At 41.9% G+C, this 23,568-nt stretch overlaps 1 protein-coding gene across 10 annotated transcripts in view; it reads right to left on the reverse strand.

Annotated features, from left to right (window-relative positions):
- Carmil1 (capping protein regulator and myosin 1 linker 1) overlaps positions 1–23,568 on the reverse strand; it is a 266,340-nt gene that overhangs the window by 64,682 nt on the left and 178,090 nt on the right. For 6 of the 10 annotated variants that reach the window (XM_021215312.2, XM_029547509.1, XM_029547511.1 and 3 more), the window contains 8 exons: positions 22,751–22,820; positions 18,752–18,763; positions 16,268–16,349; positions 15,223–15,322; positions 15,068–15,122; positions 10,705–10,877; positions 8,841–8,909; positions 4,949–5,042 (listed from right to left, as the gene is read on the reverse strand). In XM_021215312.2, the coding sequence (XP_021070971.1) occupies positions 4,949–5,042; positions 8,841–8,909; positions 10,705–10,877; positions 15,068–15,122; positions 15,223–15,322; positions 16,268–16,349; positions 18,752–18,763; positions 22,751–22,820 (655 nt within the window). The remainder of the gene's footprint in view (positions 1–4,948; positions 5,043–8,840; positions 8,910–10,704; positions 10,878–15,067; positions 15,123–15,222; positions 15,323–16,267; positions 16,350–18,751; positions 18,764–22,750; positions 22,821–23,568) is intronic. The other 4 variants (XM_029547512.1, XM_029547510.1, XM_029547508.1 and 1 more) reach the window with 1 other exon arrangement.

Consider the following 23,568-nt stretch of genomic DNA (forward strand, 5'->3'; position numbering starts at 1 on the left):
TACTTGCATCCCAGGAAACTAGAAGGCAGAGCAAAAGTGCCTTCCCCCACCTAATGCATCATTAACAGGGTCCTGGGGGGGGTGGATCACATGACCTTGCTTTCAATGCCGTCCAGCGGCCACATCCTGCCAAGGAGGTACCCCCCCACACACACACCGAAAGGTGGCAGGCACTGGAGACCACCCAGCTTTGGGTCCTTTGCGTCCTTTCCTGTCTTTTTCACAGCAGGCCTCAGGCTGAGAGCGATCTGTTCATTCAGGAAACTCATGCCACACAGACATGGGACAGTGAAGGCTGGCAGGGCCTGTGTTCCCAGACCTTTTCCAAGTCCAGCCACTCTGCATCACAGACTAAGCCAGGAAAGAGTTCTGATGGGGTTGTTGTTACTGTTTTATGAAAAATAATGTGAAGTTTGTTCTTTTTGTATATGCATATATACAGGTTCATGTGGGTACAGGTGCCTGTGTCCATACATGCCCAAAGGTCAATCTCAAATGTTATTTCTCAGTCACTCTCCACTTTGGTTTTTGGGATAGTCTTTCTTTCTGGCCTAGAACTCAACAGTTGGGTTGTGCTGGCTACATAGTGGGTACCAGGGATCCTGCCTCTGCCTCTGCAGTCGGAATTAATAAGTCCACGCTGCCACACCCAGGTTCTTATGTGGGTTCTGAGAGCAAACCCGTCTCCACGCATGTGCAATAACCACTTTGCTGACTGAGCCCTATCTCTAGCCCTACAAAGCTTCCTTTTAAAAACATGTTTAAAGGAAAGAGGAACCCCAAACTCTGTGCATCTCTGTTGTCAGTCATTGACCTGTTTCTACTGTACTTAGCACAGTAAGATTTCCTTCCACACAGCAAGATTTCCAGTGAGAAGATAGACACCTATCTCCTGGGGACTAAGAGTTCAGATTAAGGCCATATGAGGAGGACCCAAAATAGTCATTGTCCTGGTGAGAGGATAGGAGCGGGGGCAAGCTGGAGAAGGTACAGACCCAGGTAGATATCTCCAACACAAGAGGCAAAAGTCCTGGATCAAAAATGATGGAAATTTGCATTGAAAAACAATTTATAAAGAGTTAATATATTTTGGTATTAGAAAAGTTAAAGTAAGTAGACTATTTGGTCCATATTTTCCCCCTAAGGACAGAATATAGCTGTTGTAACTTGAACATGAAAATCCAATAAATTCAAGGCACAAAGTAATCCCATCCCCTGCTTCCCCCTCCCCCCCCAAAAACCCCCAAAGTCAAGTGCACTTATATCTTGTTCATATTCTACTATCTTTCATCTGAACAGAGTCTCATATATTCCAGACAGGCCTCAACCCACTAGGTAGCTAAGAGTAACCTTGAACATCTGTTCCTCTTGCCTCAGTATCCCAAGTGTTAGGATATAAGCATGTGTCACCACAGCATGTTTCCTATGCCTTGAGTTTTCCTCTATGGGGAGTACATCTTCATGAGGCTGGATAAATAGATGTTACTTGTAACAGCTTTTATGACATTTTTTTGTCCTCTTTGTCTTCTCCAAAGATTTATTTGATTTTTATTTTTCATCTCTTCTCAAGCTTATCAGATTTATAAAATGAAATTTATAATTCACAAATCAATTTCCAAAATATTCCCAAATTCCAAGTTTTCTAAATCAAAATTGGCATGTTGGCCTAAGGGACAAATGCTCACATCTGACCTCAGGTGATGGGGCTGTGTGTGATAAGAAGGAAGCTCACCAAACAGTACACAGGTCCCCGTGGAGCACGTGCACAGGACACACACACAGCACACATAAACTCATATGTAGACTTGGGTCTTAACTCCACAGTATTTCATTACACACAATCAAACATTCCCAAGTCCCCCCCCACCTCACCCCCCCTCCCAAAAAAAAAAAATCTCCAACTGGAAACACTTCTGGTCAAACACTGCAGATGTTCGTTATTTTTTTTTTTCAGTGTTTGTTTTTATGTCTGCAATACAAGTTTATTACACATTCAGATCTTCTTCCAAGTGGCATTACACATTTCATTAAATGTGTAATCCCTTGTCATGAGGACTGCCAGCCCCTCCATCCTTCCTCACAATGCTGTCAGGCACCTCATGTCACCGTGCACTAAGGCATCCAGTTACTTTGCATATCCACACTCTATGCCATCTCACATCTCACAGTATGACATTTAGTCATCTGAGGTCACCACAGCTATGATGTCCAGGCGCCTCATGTCTCTACACATTATGACTGACACCCAGCACATTGCTGCTAGGATGTCTTTGGACTTTATTTCACCCTAATTCCCTCTGTAATGCTTTTCCTTTCTCTCAGTGCATCTGAAGAATTTGCACGTCTCGGCTTTTGTCTTTAATTCTCAGCTGGGCTTGGTAGTGGCTGTCTGTAATCTAGCCAATTTCTTAGTGCCCTTCCCTTCCGTTTCCTCAACTACACAGTTTGGATGAAATAACCCGTCTCCCATGCTGTTTTAAAGACTGTACCACGTTCATTTAGGTTAAACATTTAAATGGTATACCTGGCACTCGTGTAGTTAACCTACTTGCTAAGTGTCCACTAAGCAAAAATAGGATATAACTTAATTTTTTCCTATTTACATACATAGATACACACATGTACACACACATGTGTGCACACATGCATACATATACTTGCACATATATAAATGTGTGTACGTGTGTGAAAACTAAAGTTTAGAAAAATTAAGACATTGCTGAAGACTACAAAGCTAAGCAACGTTGTGTTTGTTTGTTTGTTTGTTTGTTTGTTAGGGTCTCACTCTGTAGCTAAGACTGACCTTGGACTCACAGAGATCCTCCTGGTATTATAGAGGTAAGCTACTATGTTTGAGAAAGAATTGGTTTTAAGGTCATATATTTCAAATAAAAAGAGGGGATAACTTCTTTTGATATTCTAGATCTTTCCCTGTCACTTCCTGCTATTCATTTTTATTGAAAGTGGTTAAGAAGTGTCTAAGCACACATTTTGGAAAATACAATAACTGAGAAGAATGAACGAAGAATGTGAAAGTCGCATGGCCTTTTCCTCCAAGAAGCTCATAGTCTGTGAGGTGGTTTGAAGGAGAAATGCCCCCTGTAGCCTCATGTTTTTGAATACTTGGCCCGCAGCTGGTGGGGCATCTGAGGAGGTTATGGAATCTTGAGAAGGTACAGCTTTGCTGAAGGAAGTCCATCACCGGGGATGGGTAGGGGTTGGGGATTTCTAGCCCTACCTTACTTCCTGTCCTGCCTGTCTGCTTCCTGTGTGTGGCTAGAAATGTGGTCAACTTCCTGCTCCTGCCTCCGTGCTTCCCTTGCCTGCTGTCATATCTTTCTCTCTGAAATAGACTCGGTCCCTCTGGAACCAAAAGCCATACTAAATCCTTCAAATTGGCTTTGGCCATGGCGTTTTATCACAGCAACAGAGAGTAACTAAAAGATTCTGTAAGGAGAGAAAATGAAGAGGTGAGTACCTTAACTCCAGGTCTGGAAGTGCCAGGAAGGACATCTGTCAGTGGAGTGGAACTGCCCCCAGGGAATCACTGTGAGTGCTCTAGACACTAGATTTCAAACCCAATAGCCAAGCACAGTAGTGCGGAAAGAGCTAAGTCCTGCCTATAGAAATGCAATGGCTCTCAAACTTCAGTGATCAGAAAAGTTAGGACAAACAGACTTAGTCTTGCCTTGGGTTCAATACTGCAGTCCCTTGAAATAGAACAGAATGAAAAGCTAGAGCTAGTAATGAATGAGGTGGGCAGAAGGCAAATCCTAGATCGATCTCATTCCATCTATGTTAGGGAGACCACGCTTTATTTATCAGAAAAGCTGCTAGGGAAGGATGGCATACAGGTTTGCCCGATTCAGGTTTACCCTAAAGGATGGTGGCTAGTTGTTCTAACATGGAAAAGAGATAGGAGCTATCAAATGTGGCAAGATTGTGGTAGGAGATGAAGTGATGAAGAAAGGTATCATATGAACACAGGGGCAGGAAAATGAGCAAAGAGCTTTAGAGTACAGAATCTGGTAACTGGGCGGGCCTTAGCTAAGGCTGTGAGGAAGAAGTCAGGTTTGGGTCCGAGAGAGAGAACAAAGGGAGGATAAATAATGTCAAAAACCCTAGAAAACACATCAGAGTAAAAATGAAACATAAGAGCTCATCAAAACTGAGAAGAAATGTAGCCATAAAAAGCAAAGCCTGCTTGCAATCCCACCCCTTGAAAGCAATCAGAAGTCCAGGTCATCTTCTGATACATAGTAAGTTTGAGGCTACAGGAAACTTTGTCTCAAAAGACAAAACAAAACAAAACAAAACAACAACAACAATAACAACAACAACAATAACAACCCACTGAAAGGCAGAGATACAGGAAAGCATCTGGCAACAGATGCCTCCAATCCCCAGTCTCCAAGGATAGATATACTCCGGCATGTTGATACTGTAAGAATGTTACTCTATCCCAGGGACTAAACCACCAACCAAAGAGTACAAATGGTGGGACTCATGGCTCCAGCTGCATCTTCTGCCTGCAGAGGATGGCCTTGTTGAACATCAATGGGAGGAGAGGCCCTTGGTACTGTGACGGCTCGATGCCCCAGTATAGGGGAATACCAGGGCCAGGAAGCAGGAGTGGGTGGTTTGGTGAGCAGGGGAGGGGGGAGAGGGTAGGGGGTTTTCTGAGGGGAAACCAGGAAAGGGGATAACATTTGAAATGTAAATAAAGAAAATATCTAATTAAAAAAAAAGAATGTTTCTCTATTCTACTAAATGTTCATTAAAGTCTTCAGTCTTCATTATTTTTTCCCCAAGAATTATGTTATTCATGAGCTTAGGAATACATGGTTTTAAAAAGCTTTATGAAACAGTCATGGTTATATGTTCAGAATAGATATTAACACAATATAAATGTGGACTTAATACACTCAGCGCTTGCAGGGCTCCATACCTTCTGCAGAGCCTCTTCTGTTTTCTCGGGGTTTGTTTTGAGAGCTTGAGCGGCATCGTACATTGGAATTGGCATGAATCGCAGCGTGTAGTTCCTGGAGAAAGGACAAGAATCATATATTCTAAAATGACTTTCTGTGTAGTTCCTGGAGAAAGGACAAAAGTCACATTCTAAAATGACTTTCTGTGTAGTTCCTGGAGAAAGGACAAAAGTCACATATTCTAAAATGACTTTCTGTTACCTTAACTGAACACAGTTTTAAATCTAAAAAGATAGTTCCAAAAATATCTTTAAAAAACTAGATATGGTGGTACTTGCCCCAGCATCCAAGAGACAGAGGCAGGCAGATGTCTGTGAGTTTAAGGCCAACCTGGTCTACACCAGGGCCGCTTAGAGAGATACTGTCACAAACATACAAAACACAAATAAAAAAATATCTTTTTTATCCTTGAGAGACTGATATACACTTGTAATCCTAGCACTGGAAAATTTGAGTCAGGAGGATTGCTTTGAGTTTGTAGCCAGCCTGGGCTACATACAAAGTACCAGGCCAGCCAAGGCTACAAAATAAGTCCAGGCTTCACAAAACAAAGCCACCCAGCCATCAAAGGCCCTGGATTGTAGAGTGGCTTTTGACATCCATATGCCCTGAGGCTGGATGACACCATTAACTTGAGCTGGCCTACAAAACAGACATGAAGTTTACGTGTGCAGTTGTGCTTTTCATTTTGAATTAACATGAGGGACAAAATCTTCACTATGGAATAAGAACGACGAATGGAGAAAAAGTGTAGAAAGAAAGTCGACAACTGGTTTTACGGTTTTAGCTACCTGCTGATCTGAAGGTAGCTGGCAACCCATACAAGACAGTCAGACCAAAATGGATACAGGAGGAAACACAGAGACCTTAAAGATGCCAAACTGTTACTATCCACACAGTAATCTGTGCTATTCTGGCACCCTTTGGGTGAATATATCCATAACGGGTGAACATCTCGAGAATAAGCCTTGGGAAAGGGTGGCATGCCTGTCTAGGTATCCCAATCCCTGTGAGCCTCTACAGCTTGCCCACAGAATCAGCCAAACAATGACCTTTTGCCAGTTGGTGATGACCTGGGCATCCATTCCATACAATGGAGTGACAGCAGAGTCATGCTTTAGATCTCCATACAGTGAAGAGCTGAGTCTCATGGACATTTAGGTGGCTCTCACTGGAATAGTGTCTTAGCAACTACCCCCCCCATAAGCCAATAATCATGAGAAAAAAAAACAAAAAAGAAAATAATAATCATTTTGTTAGCAGCAAGATTTAGATAACTGTTTTTTTTTATTTTACATTTTTCTTTTTTCTTTTTTTTTATTATTATTATTTTCTTTATTTACATTTCAAATGCTATCCCGAAAGTTTCCTATACCCTCCCCCCACCTCTGCTCCCCTACCCACCCACTCCCACTACTTGGCCCAGGCCTTGCCTTGTGCTGGGTCATATAAAATAACTGTTTTATCATAGAGAAAACAGGCATCCAGTTTACTCGCCAGATACTTCCACATAGAATTAAACAAGGGAAGGCTGCCATCCCCTTCAATTTTAATTACTATGTTAGCGTGTTTTACAAAGTTGTTTGTTTAAAAAAGGAATCAGCCAAAGGGAATTAAAGGATGATAAATCTTTTTTATAATCTTTCCTGCATCAAATTTTTATCACATTACAGACCAGCATGGTGTACTTACACACCAGTGATATGCAAGCGTTGGCATCTCAGAGCACAGCGTATATAACTGACTGACCCAGAGATAACGCTATCCACCTGGAGATGCTGAGTACTGACTGGGTGGGTGTGTTCCTGGTTACTCTTAAATGCCAGCCTGGACTGGCAGTGCTCCACAAGCTTAGGGGTGGCTGTTGTGATATGGACACAGTGAAGATCACTGTTCCTACTCTAGGGACAGAAGAGCAGCAGACACCGGTGGTTCTGTAGTCACAGATGGCTCTTGGTGTACTGTGATGTGGTAAGCTGCCTCACCCACATGCTGCAATGGCCTGGGTCACTATAAAGAGAGAAGGGAGCCAGCCGTGGTACTTGCCTGGAATTCCGAACTCTAAGGCAGAGGCAAGAGGACTGTTGCAAGTCTGAGGTCATCGTGGTCTACATAACCAGACAAGGTCTCAAAGTGGGGATTGGGGGACACCTTGAAACTGAATCCTTCTGATTTTGCACCCTGATTTCCTGGTTTGAGTAGAAGCATGTGACTTTGAACCAGAAGGTATTTGGAGCTGGTCATGGTGGCACACACTGTTAATCCCAGCACTAAGGAGACAGAGGCAAGTGGATCTCTGTGAGTTCAAGGCTAGCCAAAACTGTCTCAAAAAACAAAACAACAAAAACACTTGAAGAATATTAACTATGATCCTTTCACTTGAAAAAAAGGAATAAATGGAGAAGTGAGATATATGATATTCTTGCTGATGGGGCTGGAGACAGCACATGGAGCTGAAGCTCCCCCTAGCAGGCCTTTACAACAGCGGATTGGGGATAGGGAGATGATACAGGACAGTAAGCGCATCCTCCCTTTCCTTGGGAAAGGGTTTCTCTGTGGCAGCCCCCTGTGTCCTGTTACATTTCAGACCATCTCCTTTCCAAGGCTCAGAATCTACTTAGAGCACTTCAGAAATCTGTTGGTAGCCAGGGGTCACACTCTTGTTACCTCGACACACCACAGAGCCAGGGATTAACAGGGAAGGTGAGGGTTCCTGACTACACGTCACATAATTGGCAACACAGTTCCTTCTGATTCTACAAGTTCCAGTAATAAAATTCATCTTTAACATTTTTTTTTTTTAAGGCTTCAACATCAAGACAAGAGGCTCTGGACAGACATTTGTCCAGCCATAGCAACTGGATCAATACAATGACGGCAAACTCTGCCTCAGGAACCCAAGACCAACAACCTCTATGTCCACTAAGGCCCTGCATTTTCCATTTGCCTCACCTCAACCTCTGAATTGCTCAAGGTTTTTCAGGGTACATGGATTCTCCAAGTGAGGTTCTGCGCTCCTAGGTGAGCACTATAAATACCTCTCTTCTTTGGAGACATGCTGGTTGGTTTCTCAGTCTACCATTAGCCAAAACAGGAAAGACTAGATTCTAGCATTATTTTCTTCCATGCCTAGAATTGTTACTTTTTCATTTCATTGACCAGGAAAGTACCTTTGGCAGCAAATAACTATTGTAGCTATCAGTTACAATTAAAAATAAATCATAACAATATAAAACAAATAAGCGGGCTGGAGAGATGGCTCAGCGGTTAAGAGCACTGACTGCTCTTCCAAAGGTCCTGAGTTCAAATCCCAGCAACCACATGGTGGCTCTCAACCACCCATAATGAAATCTGATGCCCTCTTCTGGTGTGTCTGAAGTCAGCTACAGTGTACTTAAGATATAATAAATAAATCTTAAAAAAAAAAAAAAAACCCAAAAAACAACAACAAAAAAAAACCCAAATAAGCCTGGGACTGACTATAAATCAATTTCACTTTTATTTTCTGGACTATAGACACCAACTGGCCCCCATCGGCCCCTCACATCCTCACTCTCACATGGTCCAGATAAACAGAAGAGGAAACCCAGTGCAGAGAGACTGTGAAACACAAACGCAGGAGGAATAGTGACCCTGATGGCCACCTGCTTTGGCAGATTAGCACTTCGGCACTTGTTCTATGCATTAGAAAGCTCGCCTCGGGACAAAGTCACTGTTTTGCCTGACTCTCGACTCTATGGCTGGTCTACAAAGATCTGATTTCTATCCAGTTTCTTCTACCACCCCACAGGTGGCACCAATGCCATTGACTCTTTAGTGCTATCCCAGAGAAGAATCATAATTAAAACTTACTTTTCCATAGCAACAGCTATGTCTTGAAAGCCTTGTGCGGTGATGTTGTTTCTGTCCCAGATGACTGTCCTGTTTGGAAATGAAGCCATGTCAACAGTCAGGTTCTGAGGTGCACGGCCAGGATGATGCCCCCTCCCCTGGAGATAAAGCTCTTTGAATCAACACTGTTTCTAGGCACATCCAGCCCTTTGACATCCTGATACAACACTCACACCATGCAACATAGTTACTTAATTTTGTAGAAATATCATAATATCTTAAGTAAATGTAAGAATATGTGTTGGACTGAATTCATAGCTATTTCTGGCTGCTCATACTGGTATGCAATTGGCGGGACATAGGTTGGACATGCTTATAAACATTTTAATGGCATCATGTAAGCAAGGAATAACATTCATTTGTTTCATCAAAACAAAAATGGCCATTTCACCCAATACTGTCTTTCTTGCTTTCTCTCTCTCTCTTTCTTTCCTTTCTTCTGCTAGGGTTGAACCCATGATGTCATGTATGTTAAGCATGCACTATACCACTGAGCCCCTACATCATAGCTTTACATAGCTAGCACACAAATATTTTTTTTTAAAAACTATACCTAAAAGCACAACAGCCATGTTAACTTATTGTAATCCCTAAGACTGGACCAGCCAGCAGCTGGAGGACTTGGTCCCTCTGTTCTCCAGATGGCATCCTTGTATTCACATAGAAACTGAAAGCTCCTGACCAAAGACACTGCCCAGCCCTGTGTCCAACATAAACATCTTCAAAACCTAGAGTGACCTTTGCCCTATCTCATGTTCTCTCATTTCCCTGTGCTGGTACCATCTTGAGAACTTCCCTCACTCTGCTGCCAAAGACCAGGCTACTATGAGCTAGGAGGCTGTTTACTTAGCGTATTTTAGGGAAAATACAACCTTACCTTCTGAACACGTGCACTTGTGAGGTTTTAGGATTCCCCTGAACAGGCGCTACCTTTCCTTCATCTGGAGGTCTTCAGCCTGACATTTACTGCCCTCCCATGCTTGTCCCAATGACCTCCATCAGCCACACTGACTTTCAAAGCCCTCACTGCTGCTCTTGGCTTGTGGCTTCAATTTAGTTAGAAGGGTCTGATTCTGTGCCATGCTAAAGAAATGGAGCATCCAAAAAAAAAAAAAAAAAAAAAAAAAAGCCCTAGGAGAGCAACAGGCATTTGTTCTTCAGTCAGCACACCAACAGACCAGTGGCAAACCCTGATCACTCGGAGGTACAGACAAAGCACTCGTGGTTCTCAAGAAGAGTTATGTGTACAAAAAGTCCAGGGTATGACTGAGAAACAGAAATGCTCCCCCTGGGGAACCAGCCTGTGACAAGCAGTCTTCTTGTGCCCTTGTATTTCAAGTCTTTATTACAGAGGTGTGAAGTGGAGGAAAGGCCTCAGACCTACAACAACACATGGTCCTGCACCAAATAAGAACATGGACCACTAACTATATAGCCCAGGGATATCATGGACAGTTTCTTTTGTGTAAGCACCTCTGTGATGCTTGGATAACCTGAGGATGCAACTCTTAAAACATGGCCTGTCACTAAAAGACATGGATTGTCTAGGTCTGCTCCTGCAGAATGGCCTGCAAAGATTCCCCTTCTCATTGACATTATCTTGCTGGTTAGGTGTCAAGACTACATTGAGAAAGAAACCACAACAATTTGTCATGGTTTTACATCACAGAGGACTTGTAAAGTCAAACATCAGCGGAAATACTATGTGTTTCAGGAATCCCAACCAAGTACTCTGGTAAAAATTTCTTCCCAGCGGGTATCCTGGGAGACCCAGACTCCCCTAGAAGGAGCAGTGAACCCTCAGGGTCAGGACAGTGGTGCCTACCTGAGTTTGGTGTTGATCTGGAGAGCCTTGGCCAGCATCTTCGCTCCCATGTCCCCCATGCCATTCCCACTGATGTCCACTTTGGTCAGAGAGGTGTTGCTGCCCAGGGCATTGATGATGATGGTGACCTCAGCCTTGAGTTTTGAGTCAGCCAGGGACAAGGACTGCAGAGGCTGGGGGTGGGGGAGGGGGATATCACACAGCACTGAATGGCTTCATCAAAGCAATGACCACTTTCCCAACTCTCCACGGAGAACTGGGAATACGACTCATTGAACTGTCTGCTTTGGGAATTGCTGACTAAAGCCATGGGTAGGGGTGAGGTCGGAACTGGAAGGTTCTGACATTAAATAGACTTCCAGGATGAATTGCTGAATATCTGCTGCTTCTATGGCAAGCCACAAGTCACAGAAGTGACCCATCTGAGGCATTATTCCTTTCTACCCAATTTATTTTTCTACAAGTAAAAAATAACTCTAAAACACAGGGCCTGAATACAAAATGAAACATACCCAAGATGAATAATGTTCAGCCAATGAATATTTCCTAAGCATTTACTATACCCAACCACTGCTTCCTCTTTTCATGTGTGGTTTAATTAACCCTCTCAGACACCATTACATACTGAGGCATGATTGTCAGTCTTAGTTACCAGAAACAGAAGGGTTAAGCAACACAACCAAACTCACAGTTAGAAGATGATGGGCATGGGGCAGGTGTGTGTGTGTGTGTGTGTGTGTGTGTGTGTGTGTGTACAAGTTTATAATCCTAGCTCTTGGGAAGTAGGGGCAGAAGGAGAAGAAGTTCAAGGCTAGTCTCATAAAATATTCAAAGCCAGCATGGGCTGCATGGTATTCTATCTTACCAAAAAGCGATACAGCAAAACAAAACAAAGTCATAGCATTAGAACAGAGCTGAATCAGAGTCAGCTTGCGAGATCTAGTTTTGGGGTGTGTGCTCTCAACAACGATATGGCACTACCCTCTAGGAGCTTATTTTAGAACATTTTTGGTCATCATCCTTTAACTGTATCTTAAGTTTCCATCAGAAGATATTCCTGTGATTTAAGAAACAAAAAGTCAAATCTGTATGACCATACACCATATGTGACTCTACACCAACTAGAGACTGAAAGCCACTCAGGCTGGATACAGGTTTGGTCTGGCCTTCAGGGAACATGACCAAACACTTAATAGACCTTCCTCCTGTGCCCAACTCCTAACTGCTCTACTGTCTCCCTAGTCCTGTGTGTGTTTGAAAGACTCAGTGCAGGGGTAAATGCCAAGACATTCACCAACAAGGCATGAAAGGTCCCAGTTCAGACCTGCAGAATGACAACATCTGTCATGTGAAGTGTTCTCCTTGGCCTCATTCCCTCAAGCAGCACTGGCATCCCAGGCAGGTAAATGGCTAGAAGCTGAGTGATTTCCATGACAACAAGCAAACACAATGTAAGATCTACCTGTGCCTGCTCCACCAGGTTGTACTGATCATGCACCTATGTGTATGAAAGAGAGAGATCTCTATCTATAATGTACAAGGACAAGGTGAAGGGGATGGAGTTAAAATCTAGACATCAGTCAGGCATGGCCCCTCATACCTGAAATCTCAGCACCTGGGAGGTAGAGGCAGGGGGATAAATTGTGGCCAGACTATACTGTATGAGACCTTGTTTCAAAAAGAAGAAAGAGGAAGAAGATAAAAAATAAAATACTCAAATGTCGACAGAGAACTGTCATGTGACTCAGTTAGACAGAGTGTCTATAATACCATCCTTGACATCCTCGGGCCATGCTGCTGATCAGACTTAGCCCAGGATCATCAGAAGGCAACAGCACACCAGTCAGAGTCAGACCCAAGCAAGAAAAAAGAGACTGCTGTTGGTGGCTAAGGTGATGGCATCTCAGCCAGAAAGCTAAGTGAGCAATGTTCTTACTATATTCAGATAAATCAAAAGCAATGACAAATGCTCAGACTCAGGTAATCTAATGTTATAAAAAACAAAACAAAACATGCAACACCACCTCATGAAAAGCCATAGTCATGTCTCACCATTTCTACACTCTTCCACTACTACCAAAATGATCTACTATGGCTTCTCTGTCATATTGGGGAATGGCCAGATCTCTAAGCTACTCTTCCATCACTATATGCAAATTCTACTACACAAATTAACACTTAAGAATAAGGGGAATGGGGCTTGGGGGGGGGCTTGAATTGCATACATATTTATAAGGTCTGTTCTTCCTAATTCATTACATTTCCATACAGCCTTACCATCTGAATGCTTAATGCTTAGTCTAGACTCAGTCTCCAGGTTGTTGGCCACCCTGGGGGGAAAACCCATCCTGTTCTGTGGATTACAACAGGGCTTTCTATGCAACCCTTCAGAACAGATTCTCTGTCGTGTTGACTGCTCATTGTCATCATCTCATGAGTCTGGATGTAGTCACCTTCATCTATAGAAGATACAGACGCTCCTGAGAAGCTGGGTCTTCCCACTGAGCATTGTGTGCAGTTCTGGGTGACTAAGATATTCATGGGCTGCCAGGGAACGTGTTCCACAGAGGGCAAAGCGTCAAAGGTAGAGATTACATTCTGAATGTCCAACTCTTACTTAAGTAAAACTGAAAACAGGCCCAAAGCAATTGGTTTTCTGTGGAATAAATATTTGAATGCACGAGGCTCAGCTCCTAATCACTTTAAATTGGCCTGCATATTATAGACTCCTAAGGAAAAGAAAAATTGATGGTAATTGCCTTTTGAAAAACCCACATCATTTTCAGTGACACAAAAATAAAAAGCTATTCACTGTAGAGTTATTAGCAACATACTAATCAAACTTGTAACTTGGCAGAATTCACATTTACATAGCAAATTTGTCATCTGCAAATGTGTTTTCAGGTACATTTTAAATATCAAAATTATCTTCAAATAAGAAACTAAAACTACAAAAACAGTTTGAAGACCCTTAAGCAATGAGCAGAACTTGAAATAATACACTCTTCGTGAACTCGAAAACTTATTTACTAAGATACATATTTGGGGATGAATACTAAGTATGATTTTTGTAACATTAGGTTCCCAAATCAGGAAAACTATTAATAATGCAGAGGAGTGCAAAGTCAAATTAAATGTATAAAATTAGTATTACATGCCAATTCTATCCTTGACTTTAGTAATCTAATATAAAAGGAATAAAAAATCCTAAGATTATTAGCAGGTTAAGAACCCAGCAATACAGCAGAACCCATTAAATTAATTGAATTGTTTAGCCAAGGTTAGAAATTACAGTCTCATGTCAGAAATCAAGAAAACAGAATTTTCACCTCTCAGGTGAAGAAAGGGCTAGCAGGTCAGAAATTCCAGAACCCCACAACCCCATAGCTGCCTTAGGGAAGGCAGCTTACTGATGTCATAGATGTGCCTATCATTTCCTGGCAGAAGGTCAAAAACAGAAGGGGTATTTTTCAGAACATGACATACTTTGCCTGACTCAGGTATGAAGTTACTCTACCACCCACAGTGCGACTCTTTGTAATGGCAACAAGAATTTGAATTTCAGAAACTGTGTTTTGTGACTAAATATGACTTTGAGAAGAAAAGGACAGTCTTAAGGGGCATCAGTAAAATGGAACCTAAGACACAACACTCTCTATTGAGGAGTGGATTCATGACAATGCTCTACTTTATCAGTTAAGTAGCTTCATTTTCTCATGCACAATAGGATGCTACTCGAAATTAAATGCCTTCACTCTGATCTAAGCCTTGCTCAGAAACAACTTAGAAGGCACAAAAATACAAGAAAATGATGAGAGTTCAAGCAGCCATTTACCTCCCTACTACCTGAAATTCTATATAATTACTAGGTAAAGTCCAAGTTGAAAACACGACGTTTCTCAGTCTAATACACAGTAAAACTACCAGCTAAGTGATCTGCAGATTCATGTTTTAGTTGGATAGGATACAGAAGGGTTTAAGAGTTAATTTATACCTTTGAAAATTTCTTAGTTTGAGCCAATGAGACGACACAGTGGTAAAAGTCCCGCTGCCAAGACTCATAGCCTAGAATCCCCTAGAATCATATGGTTGAAGAAGAGAACTGACCCCTAAGAGTTGTGCTCTGATGCCCAGACACGTGCCATGGCACACACACACACAATAAATGTTTTCAAAAGTTCTTAGTTTTAATATTTCTGACAGATTTAAGAATAGAATTTTAAGTATTCAAACTCTACTACAGCATACTCCACTTTTAAAATACTGATAAAAATCTACATGTGAATTATCTGAAAGCACTTCAGCATCAGTCCAATAGAAATAATCACAAAGAGGCAAGTAAAACGTGTCACGTGATACTCACAGAGTCTTCATCTTGGATCATCTGTACTAAGTTGTCCAACACAGGCGTCAGATTTCTAAAGAGATTTTAAAGACGTGGACAGTGGGATCAAATCAAAAGCTGTCAGGAGGCTGGTTATTTTCATCACTGTCATATAAAATATTCAAAGCTCTTACTTGGATTTCATATTATTAAAATTTTTGCCCAATGCCAGGTGCTGTATTGATCTGTTTTTACTGAGCCACACAATTAGGGTAGACAGGTCAGATTCTAAACCTGTAAAGAAGAGTACAGATGGAATCAGAGCACACGTGACAAGTGACATCATACAGTGGGGTGGCTGCCTGTACTGAGCTCAGTGCCCCACGACCCTTAGCCTTTATCCTCAGCAGAGCTCTCTGCCCTCTTTCATATCCTACTAGTTAACAGGGGTGAGCTCATTTTCTGCAGACCCTCCCAAGCCTCCTCTACAGTCAGTGGGTGTACAAAGTCAGCAGCATCCAGAAATCATATTGGTGAACAGTATGCTCACACTGCTCACTTGTACCTAAGTTTTCTCTGCAAAGTTAACAGGCTCAGGTCACTCACTAAGCCAGCAAAAATGATGCCAATTAAGCAAAAAGTTTGAAATAATTTAATGACTACCAAGGATCTAAGAATGCTGGGCTTGAATCTTTTTTTTTAAATTTTCTTTTTTTTATTTATTATTATTTTCTTTATTTGCATTTCAAATGCTATCCTGATAGTTCCCTTTACCCCACCCCCGCCCCTACTCCCCTACTCACCCACTCCCACTACTTGGCCCTGGCCTTCCCCCTCTGCTGGGTCATATAAAGTTTACAAGACCAAGGGGCCTCTCTTCCCAATGATGGCTGATTAGGCCATCTTCTGCTACATATGCAGCTAGAGACATGAGCTCAGGGGGTACTGGTTGTTGTTGTTGCACCTACAGGGTTGCAACCCCCTACAACTCCTTGGGTACTTTCTCTAGCTCCTCCATTGGGGGTCCTGTGTTCCATCTGATAGCTGACTGTGAGCATCCACTTCTATGTTTGCTAGGCAATGGCATAGCCTCACAAATGGGCTGGGCTTGAATCTTGACCACAAGAGGAAGGATACTTTATGATGTGTTTTAGGATTTATATATTAGGCTGTGGCTAGTGGGCCAGGTCCCCTTGTCTTGCTTGTTCCAGTAGCATTTGAGTGTCTTTTGTGACGCACCGTTGTCGGAGATATCTAAGCTGGTGATGTTGTGGATTTCAGCGATGCAGCCTTCTAACACTTGAGCTCCTCCTGACCTCAGCTAGAAAGACAGATTAAATACAAAATGAAGCCATTTTCCTGCTGCAGGGGAGTCTGAAATATCATTAACCCTTAAAATCATCAACAATAGCTATAAATGGAGGGGGGAATGCTACTACAATGGTAAAAGAATGATACTGTTTCCTATACCACACAATCCAGCATTAAATCCAAAACTTCTTTAAAAAAGAAAAGGGGAAAAGGTGGAACTGGGTAAGTCAAGTGTAACTGCTCAGTGGAGAGCTGGGGATGTAGCTGGGTACTTATCTGGCCTGCTCAGGGCCCCAGGATTAATCTCCAGCGGTAAAAACCAAACCAAACCACAACAAAAAAAGGCAATGTGTGTCAATATATACAAGCCTTTATTCTAATTCTGGAAATTGAGCAAGTCCCTTTAGACACTAGAACATGAATGTTTCAATGTATTGCTTCTGCTTCCAAGGTTTGACTTCATCTATCCTAGGGAATAGCGAGGCAGCCATGGAAGACAAGCTCCACATCTCTGAGTCTTTCCCTGTGAAGTCAAAGCAAATATTAGGGCCTCACACCTTCTTAACTCTCCAGGAACACTAGACTACTGTAAGGCCTTCCTGCAGGATGCAAAGTGGACCTTGTGGTCCCTCCTGTTCAAGTGATGCAACTGGAGAAGACAAGTTATCATTTACTAGGAATTCACTACATACCCAGGAACATGAAACATTTTTATGGCATTTATATCAATTTCTACTCTAGATTTATGTGAAACCATTTTCTACATTTTCAAATGGATTCAGGAATTTAAAGAATCTTCATTTCGTATTTCATATGCTATAGATTTATGATGCCTTGCAGTTAGACATACAAACTCTGCTGCACACTCTTGTATGTTGAGCACAGATCTTTGGAGTCACAGGAGTACTTCAGGAAATTCTATTATTAATACTTTTTAAGGTGATAGCAAATTGCTGTCAGGTGCCTTGAGTGAGAGTCACGCAGAGGGAGACTTCTCAGGGAACAGCCCTCCAGAGAGCCTGCGTGACTCTTCTCACTCTCCAGGGCCATGTCCACAGGGATGGGTTGATTCCCAGGACTCCTGGAAACACTATAGTTCAGCATGCTCAAACCCTTTATGCATAGTCCATGAGGGAGCTGCATGCGAGGTACATATGTTCTCCCTTGACATTAGTTCCCGTCCAGGTTACTGCAACGCTCAACCCTACACAATGCCATGTGAAGTGTCTCTAGGCTGTACTGTTTGGGGAGTGGTGACAAGAGGAACAGCCTGTATCTGTTCAGTGTAGACACCATTTTCTCCAAATACTCCAAAGCCACAGTGGATGATCTCTCAGATGCAGATTCCAAAGCTGCCGAGAAACTGCTGTATTTTGCTAGTTATCTTCAGGTGTTCTCTAGCTTTAGCAAATGTCTATCAAGCCTGGGTTACCATGGCAACTCCATACAAAACTTGTTTTTTGTTTTGTTTTGTTTTGTTTTTTTCCCCAGTGTAAAATTTTAAGGATTTTAATTTTATTTTAGGTTTTATTTTAAATTCATTCGTTTGTTTGTTTGTTTGGTGTGTGTGTGTGTGTGTGTGTGTGTGTGTGTGTGTATACACGCTTGGGTACTCTTAGCGACCAGAAGGCCCAGAGCTAGGAAGTGGCTTAAGCACTCAGCCACTCTCACTGACATCTCTCATCTCTAGAGGCTCCCAGCACGATGCTATTTCACGAGCCACCTGTGGGCTCATACCCATCTATAAACAGTGTGTTTCCTGTCTAAGGTAAGGTCAGAAATTAAATACAAATTCCTCAGAGACCTTAAAAACAACTGCAGGCCTATTGCACATAATATTAAAAAAAGAAAGGTTTGCATATTTTGTCTTTGTAGATCTTTCTGGCAATTAATTCTAAATACATTTTATAATGTGTCACTTCGAGACTGCCAATTTTAAAAGTAGACAGAAAAAGAAGAACAATGAGGTTCTTCACCCTAAGTAGCTATTGAGATGCATTGCCTCGCCGCCGTCACGGCTTTGTTAACACTTGAAGCAGGCCTGCCTAGTACAATGTCAAGGATAAAGGAGAAGTGACTCAAGCCAGCACCTCAAGAAATACAACACAATATTCAGAGCAGGAAATGGAAGATACCCCAAGCTCACTGGCCTTTCTGACGTGTATGCGCTGAGAGTGATTCCAGTGGAGAAATAAAATTGTACAAGATAATCCCTACACTCTCATTATAAAGTGCAGTTAAAATATTCCTCTAAAAGAAATGGAAAATGCAAATGACATGCAATGATCAATTCTGTTCATTTTGTAACTATTTTTAGTGATGTAGCATAGACACACAAAACTAGTATGTTTTCAAACACTTAAAAACAATGAAATAGTTGAACACATCTAGATTGTTGATGTATGTACTTACACAGTGGCCAAGCTAAGGAAAGCCCAAGGAGGAAAAAGACAAAAGAGAATTACCATCAGCAGCAGGCAGAACAAGAACGGAAGTGGAGCGCTCTACAACACACCACCTAAAGCGTCAGCTCCAAGGAATACTTCCAACTAGGAGGCGCTTCCAAACACAATCCAAAGATCTAAATAATTTCTTTAGTTACCAAGAATATCAATTACATTTATAGATTATTAGTTGCCCAGAATTCCCTTAAAGCGAGAGCTTTTCCAAAACAGTAAAAGCTTTCCTACTACTGTAAATGAAAATCCTTTTAAATGAATTTGCATAATTAGAGTCATGTGTGCATATGTGAATATAAAACTGGTTTTTAAAATCATGCTCATTTGCATCCCATACACTAGCGTTATTTAAAAGAAGGCAAGATTGAGCTGGGTATGGGAGTGGGTGGTGGTACATTTATAATCCCAGCACTCAGGAACTTACTGCTGGAAGGTGTGGAGCTTGACGCTAGATTGTGCTTCCAGTCCAGGATGGACAAGAAAGCAAGACCTTAACTCAAACAATACTCAACAGACAATAAAAAAAAAAAAAAAAAGCAAAATAGAGCCCATGTGGTTGTATAACTTGTAATTCCAACATTTGCGGAACAAGGGTTGCTACAAATTTGAGGCCAGTCTACTTGGTTTACATAGAGAAGTCCTGGCTATCCAGAGATGTATAAGATCTTATCTCAAAAAAAAACCAAAAAACAAAAAGGAAAATCAGAGAGCAGTTCAGTGTTCCAGCATCACTGAAGAATTTAATTGTATTTCCTCACGAGACTGTCCTCTTTCTCAGGGTAGTAGAGCGCTGTACATGCCTCAGTTCTAAGTGAAAAGTCAAATCTAACATTCAAGAATGTATCTAATAGGGACGTAAGTGTGACAACACATGCTTACAGGAACACATGCTTTCCTTGAGATTAGAAGTTATACGTTATCCTTGGCTACAAAGCAAATCTGAGAACAGGATGGTCTACAAGAGACCCCTGTCTCACAAAATTTAACATCTTTCAAAACTGTTTTTAAAATTGTATTTATCTGATCATAGTTGTATGAAAAAATCTTCCATACGTAGGACTAGCACTCTAAGATTGGAGAAACCTGTGCTTAAGATACAGACACTGAGAAATTAATAGCTAAACAGCGTGTCTACATTAAGGAGAGTTTCTTTCTGAGAGCAATGCATAAACTAGTACCCAAAACCCTGGAAACAGTGAGTGTCCCAACATAGATTATCCTGTAACTCCCAAAACCCTTTGGGGAAGTTGACTATGCCATGAAGAAGAAGAAACTGAAATCCAGTTACATGTGGACATCTAGCCCTAGGAAGCACGTGTGGAACAAAACACTGTAACCACTTAGAAAAGAATTTTGTGCTTCACTGATTTTAATGAGCAGCATTTTAATACATAGCCAGAAGTGTGTTCACTGGTCCTGTAACTTCAGCTATAAAACCATGGAAGAACATAGGGCTATGTATGATACTATAAGGCTTACTTATTGGCATTGTAAATTTTCCTATAACCCATAAATGAAAGACCCAGATTAAGGTAAAATTACCATAACAATGGTCATTCTCACTGTCAAAATTAATCACTTGATCTGGATTCCCATTATCATAAAAAGAAAACTAGAAGCTCAAAGGTCTACCTTTGAGAAATTGCTGTGATCCCCCTGCCCTAAAATGTATCCTCAATTCTCCTAATGCTCGGATTTCAGGGGTACACCACCATGCCTGGCCTACCTGACATTTTTAACAATTTTACAAAATTATTTTATATGGTTGACCTAATATTACCTTACAAATATTTTAAAAACACAAGAAGACATTAAGAACAAGTTTTAAACTAGGTCGACCTGGTAGTCTTTGATCAAGGTCCTGTCTCAAAATAGCTGAGACAAAAATAACTAATCATAATGAATGTTCCAATGATTGCCAATGTTGGTATTAACAGAGCTCCATTAGAGAGCTGGATTGCTTCAAATACTTTAGATTTCACCATTTCCTCATACATATATGGGGTCAGCAGATCACTCATGCCTGTCACAGCTTGATTGAGGAGAAAGAATGCCTTATCAGGCTAAAAAAGCCACCGTTGAGTCACAACTAATGTAGTTTGGCCTGTGCTTGGTCACAGCAGTCTCACCAACTTCCTGTTCCTTAGGGAATGACCCTTAGCAGCTCCATGACCTCAGCAAAATGTGAATAAGAGAAATGGTTTATGTTGCTGGTGTAGGTTTCTACCTCACGTCTATCTTTATAAGCCGAGGGCCAACAATCACACACACAGCTCCATTACTCAAAACTAGTATTCTAGGGTCTTGGTTTTTAGCTTTTCTGGAGTTTTGCTTTTCTGAAACAATAAGACCTCAATAGTGACCTTCACACCAAAACTAATGGCAAAATCCATCACTGAAACTTCACATGGGACAATTCCAGCTTTGTCAACTTCACATATGACTCTTCACATATGTCTGCAAATCTTATTCAGCATCTAGCATCAGCTTGGTGCCTGGCATTTTGTGAAGCAATAGGGGGGACCACGTATTATGTAAATACTGCCCTCTAAAAAGCCACAACCTGGCTAGGAAAGCAAACAAGAGCCAAATTTTTAATTGTGTGAGTACTGCATATCAAGGAAGGGGTGTGGCAGGCAGAGACACAGCCAGAGGGGATTACTTAGGGTATTTTTCCAAAGAGAACTCCTTCAGATCTGGTGACAGCTTCCTAGGGGAATACTAATCCTTCATCACACACACACACACATACACACACACAAACTGAGATTCAGTGACATCATTGGTGATGCCTCAGATGAGCCATCTATCAACCCAAGCTGGGTCTGGGATCACCAAGAAGGCTCACTTCAGGCATGTGTGCTGAGGCGTTCCCAGATTGGGTTTAACGGAGGGAAAAAGTCGCACATGATGCAGGCAGCAGCATACTGTGAATTGCGGGTCCTGGATTTAATTACAAGCGGAAAACAAATAGCAGCAGCACTCACTGCTCTCTGCTTCCTGACTATGGCGGCAATGGGACAGCCGCCTGGTCCTCTGCGGATGATGGCAGCCTTAAACAGGGAGCTGAAATCAAACCTTCCTTTTCGAAGTTCCTTTTGTCAAGTATTTGTCACAGCACTGAGCAAAGTGACTAATGCATCAGCCAGTCTGCCTTGGATGACACACAGTCTGATGGAGTTATAAGGAAGTCTGGCTTTGACTCCAACCCTCAAGGACAACAGCCTTGAGAAAGAAGGGGTTTAGCAGGGACCACAGCACAGCAATCGTAAAGGCACAAACAGGGACAGGGACTCCATTCTGCTGGGAAGAAGACATGAAGAGGGTGCACACTGGGCAAAGTGAGGCTCAGAGCAGACAAGTGTCTGTAGCTGGGGCTTGTCTTCCTAATGACCACTTGAACTGATAGTTTCAAAATGAGCAAAGTCTAGGTACCCTCTAACACACAGGCATTTAGCCTCAATTCTTCTCCGAGGGCTCCTCTAATAGAACTGTTCGGGGCTGCTTCATAATTTCAAGGGATATTTTAATGTTCCTGTCTTAAACCAAGATATTAAAAAGAGTTATTTAGAAGATAGCCATTCTGTTTTACACCTTACAAATCCAAGTTCAGCTCTAAGCATTGGTCCCTTGAAACCAATGTGGTGCACTGCTATTCATGATTCGAAGCTAGTTGATGGCTTTGTATCGAGGAGATACATCATAAAACACTCAGGCAACAGGCGCTAAGAATGAGGGGAATGTCATTAAAAGCATATTTGAACGTTATTGGAAAGGTGTTCTGTGGTGACTTGTAGATAAAATTGCAAAACACAGAACATGTGAAACTTGCATAATGTCTTTTTTCTGCTTCACTTCTCCCTATGGAATCACAATATTACACTCGAGTGGGAAGAATGCAGAAACAATTTGGAGGCTGTTATCTATTCCAGTGCTGCCAGGGTGGTCTTACCTCACAGTTGCTAAGATCCAGAGAGACTCCCTTCAAGTTATGATTGCAGGCCAGGCCCAAGAGCAGTGCTCTGAGGAAAGGAGACACGCTTATTAGGCACAATTTCACATGCAGATCAGTAATGTGCACACAATGGCATACTCTCACACACATACAAAGCAATCACATACACACACACACACACACACACACACACACACACACACACACACAGAGCAAGCACATGGAATAAAGCCTGAAAACTCAACCTTTTCTAAAACACAGGCCAGGCACCACTCTCTCAGTTTTTGAAAATGCCAACTGCATTTTGACAACAGAGAGCACGTGACTCTTCTGCATTCTTCAGTCTGACAGGAGGTGACTACCATAAATGCAAGCCTTGGAAACACTACTATTCCTATGCAAATAGACCCACAGCTCACCTAATTGCATACTGAAATCAAATTTTGTTCATCATAGATAAATTCCCACCTGCATCTGCTTGAAAACTGCATTAATGAATGCTCGAATATTACTATGTGATTGTTATTAGCGTAGCACAGCAAGGCTGGCTTTCCCTAAGGAATAGACAGTGATGGAGTCTGGCTCTACCATATTCCAGAAGGTGAAATGAGAATTATTCCAGTTTATTAAGTCACCTAACAGAGTATACAGGTGAAGATGAACACCCTGGAAATAAGAAGGTACACATCTTGTAGCTATGTCCAAAATCCTGGCAGTCCAGCCACCTGCAGGACCAGGGCACATTCATCTTTCGTCTATAAATTGAGAAGAGTAGATTCATTGCCCCGATATCAACACTCTTGAGAAAGTAGATT

The sequence above is a fragment of the Mus pahari genome, chromosome 16, assembly GCF_900095145.1.
Source record: "Mus pahari chromosome 16, PAHARI_EIJ_v1.1, whole genome shotgun sequence".
Lineage (NCBI taxonomy): Eukaryota > Metazoa > Chordata > Mammalia > Rodentia > Muridae > Mus > Mus pahari.